The sequence below is a fragment of the Leptonychotes weddellii genome, chromosome 5 (assembly GCF_054177405.1).
Source record: "Leptonychotes weddellii isolate Sample4059 chromosome 5, ASM5417740v2, whole genome shotgun sequence".
NCBI classification, from domain to species: Eukaryota; Metazoa; Chordata; class Mammalia; order Carnivora; family Phocidae; genus Leptonychotes; species Leptonychotes weddellii.
In genome coordinates this window covers 149952781-149966537 of record NC_138373.1, presented here as the reverse complement: position 1 = coordinate 149966537, position 13757 = coordinate 149952781, and the positions used below count along the sequence as shown (strand labels likewise).

General features: G+C 61.8%; 1 protein-coding gene across 1 annotated transcript; it reads right to left on the bottom strand.

The window, feature by feature from the left end:
* Positions 1-1485: 1485 nt before the first annotated feature.
* On the bottom strand, positions 1486-11500 carry KCTD17 (potassium channel tetramerization domain containing 17). Its single transcript, XM_081822408.1, is given in 10 exon segments — positions 1486-1796; positions 2686-2705; positions 2707-2759; positions 2762-2776; positions 3392-3467; positions 4801-4926; positions 6557-6652; positions 7552-7643; positions 9970-10078; positions 11228-11500. Coding segments are annotated over 10 exon segments (915 nt in total). The 5' UTR covers positions 11486-11500; the 3' UTR covers positions 1486-1726.
* Positions 11501-13757: the final 2257 nt, after the last annotated feature.

Below are 13757 nucleotides of genomic sequence, written 5' to 3'. Positions count from 1 at the left end.
TGGACAATCTGTTCTTTTAACAAGCCTCCCGGTGACTTTTTACAAAGTTGGATACAGAATGTGAGGTCAGTCCAGCGAGCCGAATGTCTCAAGGGGAGTGGCGAGGGCCCCCCAGGCTTGAGTGGAGCAGGGGAGCCTCACCTGGCCCAGGGGAGGGGCTCTGCCTAAGGGACCCCTGCTTTGCCGGGGTGTCCCTAGCAGCGCTAAGATGCGGGGGCAGGGGAGTACGGTAGGCACTTAGCCGGACAAGGTAGGTAACGGGACTGGCCAGGCAGGGTGGGGTGGGAGGCCCTGCTGAAGCCCACAGTCCAGCGGACTCAGAGAGAAGGTGGAGCGGGAGCCCGGGCGTTTCTATTTCCTGGGACTTGGGGCAGACGGGCGGCAGTGATAGGGAGGGGTGGAGGGGACCACGAAAAGTCACAGGAAGCAGAAGGTGTGGCCCAGGGTGGGTTTAGGGTGCAGCAGAGGCTGGAGCAAAGGGCCACGGGAATGGTGGGGTGAGGCTGGGAAGTGGGGGGCCCTGCTGTCCTGATTCCGGGAGCCCCCTATCCCCTCAGCATCCCCCAGCTAGCCTAGGGCTGCCCAGAGGCAGGAAGAGACCTGCATGGCTCCAGGGGCTGGGCCTTGGAAGTCACCTGGTCCAACCCTTCCCTTCACAGATGAGTTAACTGAGGCCCAGAGAGGGCAGCCACCTGCCAAAGTTCTCCCAGCAAGGCAGAGTTGGTGCCCTTAGTGTTGGGCCACGGGGCAGAGGATGGAGCCAGGACCTCCTTCCCCCAATACACGGGAGAGTGACCGCAGGGCAGGGTCCCCGGGCTTTTGGAAAAAGCCCCACTACCTATGAGTCATTGACCCCACCTTGAGTTCAGCCCCGTCCCTGAAAGTGGCCCAGAGGAAGAGAGGAAGGCAGCCCAGCGGCTGTTTCTTCAGGCTTTATTACATGGCGGGGTTGGACACAGCCTGGGGGATCCTAAATGCAGGAGGGGGCTCCTGCTCAGCCCCTGCTACCCCCAGACTCTCCCCTGGGCAAAGGGAGGAGTGTCCCCCTGGCCCTTAGCACTAGTTCCTGAATGGCCCCCTGCCCCTGCTGAGCCCCCGCCTGCCCCCTCCTGGCCCCTCCTGGCCAGGGCCCTCTGCAGCCAGCAGTGCGGACGGGTGGGAGGAGCCAAGGTGAAGGCTGGGTCACCCTCCCTCTTCTCCCCACAAGGCCAACCCCCACACCCTTCGCCCCATCAATACCTGAATCTCCATCTGGGGCTGAGCAGGTCCTCCCCCTCCGAGGGAAGGGTGAAGGGAAGGCCACCCTCCAGTCTGGTGCTTTGTACACTTCCCCAGGGCTTTCTGGGACCTTGCTCCTCTTTGTAACCTCACAACAACCCTGTGAGGTAGGTGGTGGCGGCGGGGAGAGTGAGCCCATTTGACAGACGAGGAGACTAAGGCTCAGGGAGGAGATGTGACTGGGTCAGGGGGGAGGGTATCGTTCATGCAGCTGGGGGACCTGGGGGAGGGGCCATGGGGGTGTGGGAAACACAGCTGGACAGAGCCACACTTGGGCCACACACAGGCGGCTCTGCCTAGGGGTCCCAGGGCCCACCTCGGGCCTTGAGAGGGCCCCAGAGGCGGGAGGAAATCAAAGCCCCCCAGGTGTAGACAGAAGTGGCAGGGGGGAGGGTGCTTCCTCTGCCTGGAGCCGGGGGCCCACCCCGAGGTACAAAAATAAAGGATTTCAGTTCGGAACCCCAAGTCCCTGGAGGTGATCTGGGGCCTCACATCCGGGTGCCTCTGGCTTGTAACAGCTAGAAAATAAGAGGGGGAAGGGGGAGGGGGACGGGTGGGAGGGTGGTCAGAACACCAGGAGGGGGAAGAGAGGGTGGGGCCAGTGAGGAGGGGTGAGGCAAGGCCAGGGGAGGGCAGAGAGGAGATTGAAATGGAGGGAGGGGCAGGGAAGAGAGGGAGAGAGAAAGAGGTAGGTGAGTCACAGGCTCCCTTCTGAGAAGAGGGTGGGGGGCTGAGGCCCAGAGAAGGTGAATTCAGAGCCGAGGAGGGGGAGCAGGAAGGGGACCCGGCTCGCCCATCCGGGAACCCCATGCCCCACCCTGGGTTGGGTGGGGGCTGCCTCGGAGGCCAGAGTCACCACGACTCTGGCCAGGGGGCTGTCAAGGCCAGGTCCCTGCTGTCTCAGGCAAAAGGTCACAGACAGCAGCTGTCTGTCCCCATTTCAGGGGCAACTAGGGCCTAGACAGGGACAGTGACTTGCTGAAGGTCACACAGCAGGCAGACAAGATTGAGTAGGGGCTTGGGGGCAGCTGGCCAGGACTTTTTTCTGTGACACCCCGATCCTTAGCCAGCTCTGGCTGATTCCTTGTAGGCCAAGGGAATCCAAGGCTGGCCGTCCTTCCCCGCCCCCTACTGCCCCCAAGAGTCAGGGAACCCCCTTGGCGGGGAGGCTGTGATGCCGGGTTTCCCCTCCCTCCTTCCCAGCCCGGCTCTGGAGCTCTGGTGCTGACGGACGGCTGGGAACGAGGCCGGCCCGCCCGACTTTCCTCTCCTCTCAGAGCCTCGCACCCAAGGCCAAAAACAGGTGAGGGGAGCAAGTCGGCCGAGCTGCCAGGCTCAGGGCCAGGAACAGGAGACGCGCCCCCTCCTGGCTTCCGCCCTCCCTCCAGCTCCGCCAAGGCTACAAACCAGGGATGGCGGCTCTGGGGGGCGGGCGAGGGGCCGAGGAGGAGCCCTCACGGCCAGCGCGGCCTCGGCTCTGAGGGGTGCGCACGGGAACCTGCAAGGAGGAGAGGTGAGGAGGAGGCGAGCAGGGGAGGCTGTGGGCGGGGCGGCCCGGCCCCTCAGCGGAGCCCGGCGGCGGCGGCGGCGGCGGCGGCGGCGGCGGGGCAGGCGGGCCCGGAGGAGAGGCGGCGCCGGCGGCCGGGCCCCCCCCGCCCAGGCCGGGGCGCTCGGGGAGGCGGGGCCGGGGCGCCCGGGGGCAGGGCGCGGGAGGCCGGGCCCGGGGCGGCCCCGGGAGGGAGGTGCGAGCAGGCGGAGAGGAAACCCGGGCAGGGGCAGAGAGGGAAGAGGCAGGGTGCAGATGAGATCCAGGAGGAAGAAGAGGTGGGTGGAGATGAGGCAGGGCCTCCGGCGGGAAGCGGAGGAGGAGGAGGCGGTGGTGGGAGGGAGAAAAGGTTAGCGGGCTCCTGAGATGACAGGGCTGCAAAGAGAAGTGAGAGAAGGAAGGGTTATGCAGGTGAGGCGGCCGGCGCGCGGCGGAGCGAGAGCCCTGGCGGCCCGGCCTCCCCCCGCAGGCCCCGGCCCCCGGGGTTGTGCAGCTGGCTCCAGCGGGGCAGCGGGCGGGAGGCTCCGGCTTGGATTAGCAATCATTCCCCTCGGGGGGTGGCTGCACCTTTCTCCTGTGCATCTGCCTCCACCTGCACCTGCTCCACCTGCCGCCGCTCCTCCTCCAGCTGCTGCTCGGCGCTCTGTGGACCGGCGGCGCACCCAGGGAAGAAAGAGTGGACAGCTAGCAAGGGGCCAGGGCCTGCTGGCGGCTGTCCCCCCGCCCCCGGGGCCCCCCACCTCAGGGCGGGCGGGCAAGGCGAAGGGAGGGCGGGGCCCCGGAGGCGGGGGAAGCTGCGGCCTCTTGTGCAGGCCCCTGGGAGCCTGGGAAGGGACTGGAGGAAGGGCCGAGAACGGGGCCCTGCTGGGGCCTCCGGGATCAGTCTGGCTGCTGTCACACCGAGCAAGGCCCTCAGGGGAGGGGCGGAAGAGGGGCGGGTGGGTGTGTGGCCAGGGTCGCCTCGAGGGGCACCTGGGAAGGCCTCACTTTAGGAGGACCCAGAGTAGAAATGAGGCCAGGGAAGGCCCAGGGCAGACACCACCCACATCTGGGATGCCCTCCACCGGCTCCCAGGGAGGCAGGAGCAGTGGGCTCGCTCTCGGCACCCTTGCAAGGCGGTGCCAGCCACTGATAGGGGATGGCCCTGATGGGGGTGGGGCGGGCAGGGGAAGTCACAGGTCGGGGAGGCAGACAGACAGACAGGAAGCCAGGGGCCATAAGTCTCCAACGCACAGGGACAGGCCCTGAGGAGGAATGGACTCCCTTCCTCCCCGCCTGGCTTGCTGCCCTGCCCCATCGGCCCTGCCCAATGGCCCTCGAGGCCTCTGACTGGCTCTGGGTTCAGGGTGGCAGGACCGCTGCTCAGCCCCCTCCCCACGGCCCGGCTGTTGCTGCCTCAAAGGCCAGGGCCAGAAACACATGGCTGGGCCCCATGGGGTTCCTGACCCCCCTCCTGCAGAGCACCTGAGGAAGGGGCCCAGGAAAGGGGCAGGATTAACAGATTTGGCTTCTCTGCCCTGGCCCAGACCAGGCTGGGGACATTTACTGGCCTCTGGGAAATACACTGGCCATTTGGATCCCAGAAGTTCTAAGCCTGATGGCACCACGGAGAGGACGTGGTCTACCCTCAGTTCTCAGAGAATATGACGGGGGGGCCAAGAGGGCTGAGGCTTGTCCAAGGTGCCCACACCCCTGGTTTCAAGAGCCCCTTTCAAACGGCATCTAGGTCCCTTCCTGCTGTGCCCTAGGGATGATCCCATTTCACTTCTCTCCCCCCCCCCCCCCCCCGCCTGGGCCTGGGTAGCCGGCGTGAGCAGATGGGACCATGGGTGGCATGGGATGGATGGCACTGGCTGTGACTGGGTGGTTATGTGTGTGCGGCAGGAGGAAGGAAGAAGCAGGGATGGCTAGGTGGAGGGCAGGGAGGGGGAGGGAGGCGGGGGGGAGGGGGAGGGAAGCTGAGGTTGGGGGCTCACCTTGGTTTTGCGGCTGGACTCCGAGCTCAGCCCGTGCGGGGAGCTATAGAGCTCCTTGGACACCACGCACAGGAACTCTGCCTGGTCCTCGCTTCCATAGCTGTAGGAGGAGCTCATGTTCACCAGCTGGCGGAGCATGGGCAGAAAGATGACAGGCTGGGGTGAAGGCGGCCAGCAGGGAAGGGGGACTGACATCAGCACTGGTCAAGATACCAACTTATGTCCTGATCTTGCTGTTCCCGTTCAGGCCCAGCCCCGAGTTTCCATAGGAAGTCAGAGTCTGCTCCCGATCCCCCACCTAGGCGTCAGGTCTGCTTCCAGGTCCAGCCAAGCCTGGGGCGGGGGGTTCCTTGGAAAAAGGCTGCCTTATCTTTGCTGCTCCCCACCTCACCCCAGCCCCAGACCTAGAGGCCATTTTCTAAAAGCAGGTGGAGGCCAATGATGGGCAGGTTGTCCCCCTTCGTCCCAGATGTAGCTGAAGCAGCCCCAGAACCAAGTTGTAGGGTAGGGTTGGCATGATGGGGCCCCAAAGAATATTCTGTTCGTTCTTGGAAGCAGAGGTAGAACACGTTGTCCATTCCTTAGGCCAGAGGGCCGATAAGCAGCGGCCCCTGAGCTGTCAGCCCAGCCTCTGAGAGCCCATGCAATTGCCAAAGACTCCCGTAGGCTCTCAAGAGCAGCACCACCTTTGTTCTGGGGTTCCCTGTGCTTAACCACAACCACAAGGCCCTGTGCATGACATTCAGCCCCCAGGAACCCTCACCAGACAGGAAGTGAAAACCATCAGCCCCTCTGGCAGACAGGGCTTGAAGAGGTGGTGGAACAGGGATTAGAACCCAGGATCCCGAGTCCTCTCTGGAATCTTGTAGACTTCCAGACTGATAGTCTGCATGATGCTGGCTGGCTCCAGTGTCTCAAGTCCTACCCTCGGCTAGGGACTTTATCAGTGGCCCTTCCCATCTTCACGACAGTCCTGTGAAGGGAGCACTATTGGCCCACATCACGGATTAGGAAACTGAGGCCCAGAGAGGAGATTCAACTAGCTCAAGGTCACGTGGCACGTAAGTGGTGGATCCAGGCCTCTGGCTCCCGGATGGGGCCTGTTCCTCCATCCTGGAGAGACCGGGCCTTCTCCCTTCTTCAACCTCCACAGGCAAGGAGCTATGGGGGGGCGCAGAGAAAGGGCTAGCTGAACCCTTTTCCTTCACTCCGGACACATTTGCCCTTGGGTGAACTTGCTGGCTCGGTTCCTCTGGAAACCTGAGAGGTGCGCCCCGAGCTGCGTGGCAAGGCCAACACCACTTGTGATAAGTGTCTCCTGCTACGTGAACTGCACGTGGACCAGGGGACGATCGCTCCCTACGAATCCTCGTGGGAAGCCATTGCCTGGACTTCCCAGACGTGGCGAGGCCGTGATGTGGCCTGTCGCATGCAGGGACCCTGGGAGCTGCACCTGTGCATGTCACAGGAGGTGCTGACCCGAGGGGGAGCCCGCTTGCTCATGTGGCTCTGGTCTCCTTGCCCCCAAGCTGTCGTTTGGGGGCCAGAGACTCGCTCGCACTGCTGTGTAGACCCCCGCCCCCAGAGAGGATGCCTAGAGCCGCCCTGTGGCCCCGTGTGGCCCTTCCGAAACCTGGGTCGGCGAGACAGCTGGGGGGCTCGGGCGGGGAACCCAAGCCTGGGGCCGCGGAACGGAAGAGCCCGCCTTGCCCGGAAGCTCAGGGGTTTCCAGTGTGGCCCCAGGGCCCCCGCGCACCTGCTCGAAGCGCCAGCCGTCGGACATGGTGGAGACCATCTGGGTGAGCTCCTCCTCCTGGCACTGCAGCACGCGGTACACGTGCTTGGGAGGGACCTGCAGGCGGAGAGGCGACGTGGAGGACACCCACGGGAGGGGCAGACGCACCTGTCATCCCCCCGGCTCCTTCTCTCCCCACCCACACCACATACCCTGAGAAGGAGAGGAGGAGGGGCAGGGGCGGCCAGGGAAGGTGGCAGCCACGTCCTGAGTACCCCCTACGTGCCAGGCACCCGACCTGCAGGATCACTTAATCCTTCCACAAACCCTAGGGGTTATGGGATTTTCACTGAGGCTCCGAGGGGGTCTTACTTGCCCACGGCCACCTAGCTTAAATGTGGCAGCGCCGGAACACGGGCGATACAAGGGGGTAGGAAGGACGACATGGAGCCTCCCCACTTCAATCTCCTGGGGCTGGGAGAGATGGTGCCTCACCACCTGCCCGCCCGCCCGCACCCATGTCTCCCCCAGGGTGGCCAGAGAATCCCTCCGTCTCCTCCTACAGACTGGGCTCAGGGCTCAGGGCCCAAGCTCAGAAATGTGAACCCCAGCAGCTCGTGCCCTGCCCACCAGGGTACTACCTGACCCCACAGAATGGATCATTTACTCATCCTGCACGGCCCCCACAGGGCCCCCGTCCCTCCACACGGACCCCATTTTGCTTGTGAGGAAGGGAAGAGTGCAGGTCTCAGCACCTCTATATTCCACAAGGGGAAATCAAGGTCCAGAGGAGCAGCGTGATGGGCCCAAGGTCACACCGTGAACAGAGCCGCATCAGGGACAGAACCCAGCGTGCTTCTCCCAGGCTGGGGCTTTCGCTGGGCAGCCCGGGAGCTGGACCACAGCCTCCCTTTACAGGCTAGCTTGGCCTCCCCACCTCTCTCATGCCTCCTCCCGCCTCCCCCCACCTGCCCCGGCCTCCGTTCCCACTGCCCTGCTGGTCTGCCGCTCCTGACCTGTGTGACCGGGTAGTCCTTCTCCTCCATCCGGTCTTTGATGATGCGGATCAGCGGGCCAATGTTGTAGAACTCGGCTTCCTCGAGGACACCTGGCACGGATGGGGCAGCCCCCGGGTCACTCGGTGGCCCCTGTGCCCTCTCCTCTTCTCCGCTTGTCCCCTCTGGCTCCACACCCACTCCCACTCCAGTCATGGGCGGTGATGAGCATCTCTGAGTTCAGGGCTCAAGCAGGAGGGGACGTTTCCTTCCTTGGGTCCCACACCCTCTGTGGAAGGGGTGAGATGCTGCCCCCCAACCGGCCCTGCATCCCTGCTGTGCTGAGCCTGGTGACCTAGGGACACCTGCCAGGGCCCTCATCTGGGGGCTGCTCTAGGGCTGGCAAGAGGCAGAGGCTTGCTGGGACTGGAGCCTAGTAACGCCACCACGAGAAGGACCTTGGCGGCCCCCTATCACATGCTCCCGTTTCTGAAGCACATGCTCAGTGCGGGTACTGGGCCAAGCATTTTATGTTCTCTCCTGCAGTTCATTCTTAGCACTAGAAGTAGGGACCTTCACTGCCTCCACTGAACAACTGGGGAAACTGAGGGCTGGAAAGAGAAGCAGCTGTCTAAGGCAACGCGGCCAGTAAGTGGCAGAGCTGGGATCCAAATTCAAGCTCCTCTGACTTCAGAGCCCATTATAAATGCATCATCTTTGTGCCCTGCCTCTCCCCCACCCTACAGTGTGCAAAGCCCCTCCCGTGCTCATCATGAGCCCCGGGGACATGGGGAAGCAGGCATTATTGTCCCTACACAGCTGAGGGAACTGAGAGTCTCGGAGACTAAGTGAGTCACCTTGCCAGTGAAAGGGAGTGGCCCCACACCTTTCGATTCCCCTAAGTTTGTACAGGGCAGGGACGCCTCTGGTCCTTTCCTTGACAGGCCTCTGGGCCTCCTGAGGACAGGGCTCATGTCTGATGGACCCTGCTGTCCCAGGTGCCCACACAGCACCTGACACAGAGGACGCGGCCGCTGAGTGTTGCTGCCTGAGTTCACCTCGTGAGCCCTGCAGATGACAGACAGCTGGCTAACGTGGCATCACGGGTCCTCAGTGCCGGGTGCTGCGCTAAGTGACGGACTTGTATTCGTTCCTTTTACCCTCACAGCAGCTTGGGAAGGCGGGTGCTCCTGTCACCCCATTTCATAGATGGGGGCCTGGAGGCACAGAGGCGTAAGTGACTTTCTTGGTGTCACACAGCCAGTAAATCTCTTCCCAGGTCCTCCGGCCCCTTCAGTGGGGGCCCCGGCCCCGTCTGAGGTGCTGGGAGGGGCAGAACTGGGAGAAACCCAGCACCTGAGACAGACATCAGCTGGGACTCAGCTGGAGTGCTCCCCTCCCCTCCCCGCGGGCCCAGCTCCTGGGCCCTGGCTATCTGTGCTCCGAGGAGCCGCCCGAAAGCGGCCGGGCTGGTGCCCACGGTGCGTTCTGAGGGTGAAGCCCTAGCCCACTGGGGAGCTACTTGGCCTCGAGATGACCACGTCCCAAGCGGGTCAGGAAGGGAGACCGTGGGCCCCGAGTGAGGAAGGATGGGCTGTGCTAGACGCCCACGGGGTACAAGCACTGGGCCTCAGGACACCTGTTGTCCCAGAACATGCTCTCACCACCCCTAATTTCTACACACAGTGGAGAAAGGAGAAGTGACATGTCCAAGCTGGCCTGGCTGGGTCAGCTGACCCAGAGCCACGCCCTGGGCCCCAAGGAAGAGTTGACTTGGCCCTGACTATAGTCCCTGCTCCTGGCTGAGGCTTTGCCAAGAGGATATTCTCTCAGGCATGGCTTCCGCACCTATCTGCTGGGGCCAGAAATGGGCATCTATGGGCCTCAGCTGCCCAGGCCCCAGGGGAACCAGACCCCTGCTGGGGAGCAGGCTCCCCTCCCCCACCTCCACCCGCAACCAGCTGGGCGACAGAGGCTGCTAGATTTGGGGAAGAGTCACCTGCTCCACCCACCTGCTGACTGCCAGACCTCACCAGGCATCTGAGATACTGGATCACCCACAGAGAGAGAGCCAGACCTCCTCCTCCCATGCCCATCTCCGCCCCGTTCACACCTGGCTTCCCAGGAGGTCAGGAGAAAAGGCATCCCTGCCCCCAACAGAGGCGGCCGGCCTCACTGGCTCCCTCTATCTTCTACCTCTCTGTTGGCACTCAGCAAAAGCTCAGGCTGGTCAGCTCGGCAGAGCCCCGAGGCTCAGTCCAGGCAGAAGCCTTGAGATTCAGCCTTTTCAGGGATGAGGAGGCAGGCAACAGGGAAGTTAAATGTCCCCCCACCCCCCAACTGGGAGAAATGACTTTGGACCTCCGATGGAAGGCTCTGGCAGACTGCAGAGGGCAGGGCTAGGAGGCAGGTCCCAGCCAGCCCCCCGGCCCAACTCACCCTCCTCAGCCATGTCCTTGTCCAGCACCAGCTTGCCATGCCGGAGAAAGTTCAGGATGGGCCCAAAGTAGGTGGGGTCACGGTCAATGAGGTAGGCCCCAGTCTCATCCTATGGAGATGAGGGGAACAGGCCATGAGAGGAGAGTGAGGTTTCCCCCCACCCCACTGAAGTATGGATTGGAGGGAGGGAGAACGCAGAGTCTGCTCTTCCCTGCAACAAAGGGGCATGCTGGGGCAGAAAGGCTTTGGGGTCAGAAACACCTAGGTTCAAATCCTGCCTCTGACTTTTCCTCACTGTGTGACCTTGGGCCAGTGACTTGGCCTCTCTGAGCCGAACTCCGCTCTCCCATAACTAGGTGTCATTGTGAGCATCCAGTGGATTCTGAGGGGCACCCGACCCAGAGGAAGGTTCAGTGATTGTCCCTCTTAGAGGCTGTTCCCCTGAAGCCACCCTACACTATCTCCATCAGATCCCCAGTCATTCTGGGGATGTCGGATGTTTACAAGTTTCCAAAGGAGGCGCTACCTCATTGGACAGGCACGGCCTTCAGGGAGGCAGGGCGGGCATCCGTACAACTCTACAGGGGGAAAACGGAGACATCAAGGGGTGAGGGGACTTGCCCAAGGTCACAGCATCAGAGGGTCAGGGAATGAGGGAGAGGGGGCCCTAGAGGTCACCTCCAGACCAGCCTCCTCTGGTTACAGACAGGAGGCTGAGCCTGGAGCAGGGAGGGGTCCGACCCAAGGTCATGCAGGCAGTTTGCAGCAGAGCCGGGATGGGAGCTCAGAAATGGTGCCAGACGGGCCAGGGCTCCTCCCTGATGAAGCCCAGCTCAGAAGGCACCCCAGGACTTCTCCACCCAGCTCCCTGCACTGCTAGGCCACCCACACCCCAAAGGGCGGAGGAAGCAGCCTCAGCAACTCCCTTCCCCAGTGTGGGAGTCCCGTTTGGGAAGGAGGGAAGGCCCTAAAGGAGAGGGAGAGTCCCGATCCACCAGCCTCCCGGGGTAGGAGGCCAGAACAGTGCTCAGAAGGCTCCAAATGGCCGCGGCCTGGCGTTGTCCCGTTGCCACGGCAATGGGCACATCCCTCACTCTCCCATCCACTTCCTCCTCCCTTCCTCTGGCCAGTTCTTCCTGCCTCCGGCGCTTGGGAAAGAAACCCAGCCGGGTTCCCGGCCAGGCCAGCCCCGATTCCGGCGGGCAGAGGATCCCCGCCCCCCCCCGCCCCCGACGGCCGCCCACCGCGCGGGCCTCACCCGGTCCGACTGCAGCTCTTCCCCCTGGCACAAGCGGCTGAGGAAGGACTTCTGCTCCCGGCACAGCGTCTGCCGGGTGGTCAGGAACACCGTGCCCCCCACGTTGAGCCGCACCCACTTGCCCCAGCCGCCCGGCGCGCGGCCGCCCATCCCCGCCGGCGGCGCTGCCTCCCCGGCCTCCATCCTCCCGGCTCGCCCCGGCGTCTGCATCCTCCGGGCGCGGCGGCTGGGGGCGGGCAGGTACCGCGCGACGGGCATGCCGGGAGCTGTAGTCTGCGCCCCGGGGCGGGGCGGCCTGGGTGGCGGGGTGGAGGGGGTGGTCCCCCGGGCTCGCGAGCCGCCCTCGCAGCCCGACCCACTCCGCGCTTCGTGGGCGGCCCGCAGACCCGACCTCTAGAAGAAGCCCTTTGGCCAAGTCACGGTGTTTGGGGAAGGTCAGGTTCGAGGTCACTGGGACAATAGTGAGCGCTACTCCAAACCGGCACTCCTGGCTCCTGTGTGTTCACATTACCGTTTTCTCTTTGTCGGGTCTGGGTTATCAAACAGCTGTTAATGGGTAGAAACGACTGCTCCCAGGATTCCGTAGCATTTACCTGTATTTCCAAGATGCTTTCATACTGCCCTTTGTGTTCGTGGGTGGTGGGCGGGCTGGGTTCCTGGCCACCCTAAGTTCTTTGAGGACAACATAGCTGGGCTTGAGGTTGACTGACCACCCACTATATTCCAGATGCTTTGCATGCCTGTCTCAGTCACTGAAGGTCTCATCAGCCCTGTGAGCTTGGTATCACTATACCCATATTGTACAGATGAGGACACAGATGTGAAGTGACCTCCCTGACTCACACAGCTGGGGAGTGGCCAGCCGGCAAGAACCCAGGTGGGTTCCAGGTGACCACCAAGGCCCCTTTCCTGCTCCCCTGCCACGGGCTGTCGGTGCTCCCTGGGAAAGATGTCTAGGGAGGAAGGGCGGACAGGGCACTGGGTCAAATCTGGGAGGACTGGGTTTTCATCCTGGCTTTTGTAGGCTGAGGTATTGGGCGAGGTCTCACTTTTCCCATCTGTAATGCGGGAGGGGGAGGAGGGGTTGGTTCTGTGGGTCCCCTTCTAAGCCAGGTAACTTGGAGTTGGCACTGACATCGTGGATACTGCAGGGTGGGGGAAGAGGGGCAGCTCCTCATTGTCATCTGGAACCAGGTAGGAATGGGGGCTGAAAGGGAAGCTGTCCTCTTTCACTTTCTCTCCTTGATGTTTCTGTCCTGGTCCTGGATTAAGGGGGAGGGGTCTGAGGCTCCCCTCAGTGATCCCGGTGCCCCCCTCCACCCCAGGTTCCCCACACTAGGCAGCCTGGCCGTGTGCTGAAAGTTTAGTTACGACCCAAGGCTCTGCCTTCTCCACAAAGCCCTCCCCCTTGGTGGGGAATAGATCACAGCTGCTAGAATGTTGCTCCTGAGAACTCACCAATATGTTCTTGAGCAACTTCCTCTCTGAGCCTCGGTTTTTTTCTTTCGCAAAATGGGAATTATAATAGTAGCTCCCCCAGCGCGTTGTTGTGAAGATTACATTAAATAATGTCTGTTAAACACCTGGCATAGTCCCTGGCTTTCAGTATATTGGATGGGTGGACGGATGTATGGATGGATGGGTGGATGAATGAAGTGGGATATGGACTGGCCTTGAAAGATCAGCAGCAGAACGTAGTGTGAGCCCTCAACCATTGTTAGCTAAAACAAAGCTAGGGCAGGAAATATTTCTTTATCCACTTAAAGGTTGTAGGCAGGGAGTGATGTGGTCAGATTGGCCCCTTGGACCACTCCCGGGGCTGCAGGGAGGATGGTCTGAAGCACTGAGAGACGAGTTAGGAGGAAGGGGGAAGCCCAAACCAAGGCAGTGTCAACAGGCCAAGACGGAAGAGGGTGGATTCAGTGGATACTTAGGAAGTGGAAGTAAAAGAATCAGGTTCAAGGGGCTGTGGGAAGGAGGGAGGAGGCAGAAGAAGTAGGAGGTTCTGTGAAACAGGAGACGCAGTATAGGAGGAGAGGCAGATCTGGGGAGTGAGCAGGGAGATGAGGAGGTCAGTTTGGGGCCAACCTGGGTTTGCAGTGACTGTGGGGGAAGCAACAGTTGTCTCTCCAGGTGTGATGCTCAGGAGAACTACAGTCCTGTTTCTGATTACGGACTGGCACTCTTCATGATTTTTTGCATGTGTTCCCCATTTAGAGGACAAAACCAAACATCTCTGAGACAGTTTCTCAGGATGATGGTTACTTGGGGAGGGGAGCCCAACTTCAAATGCTTGCTTGTTACATTGCCTGCTGTTGTCCCCTTCTGGGAAGAGCAGTGTTCAAATGCTTTTTTTTTTAAATTTTATTTTATTATGTTATGTTAATCACCATACATTATATCATTAGTTTTTGATGTAGTGTTCCATGATTCATTGTTTGCATATAACACCCAGTGCTCCATTCAATACGTGCCCTCTTTAATACCCATCACCAGGCTAACCCATCCCCCCACCCCCTCCCGTCTAGAA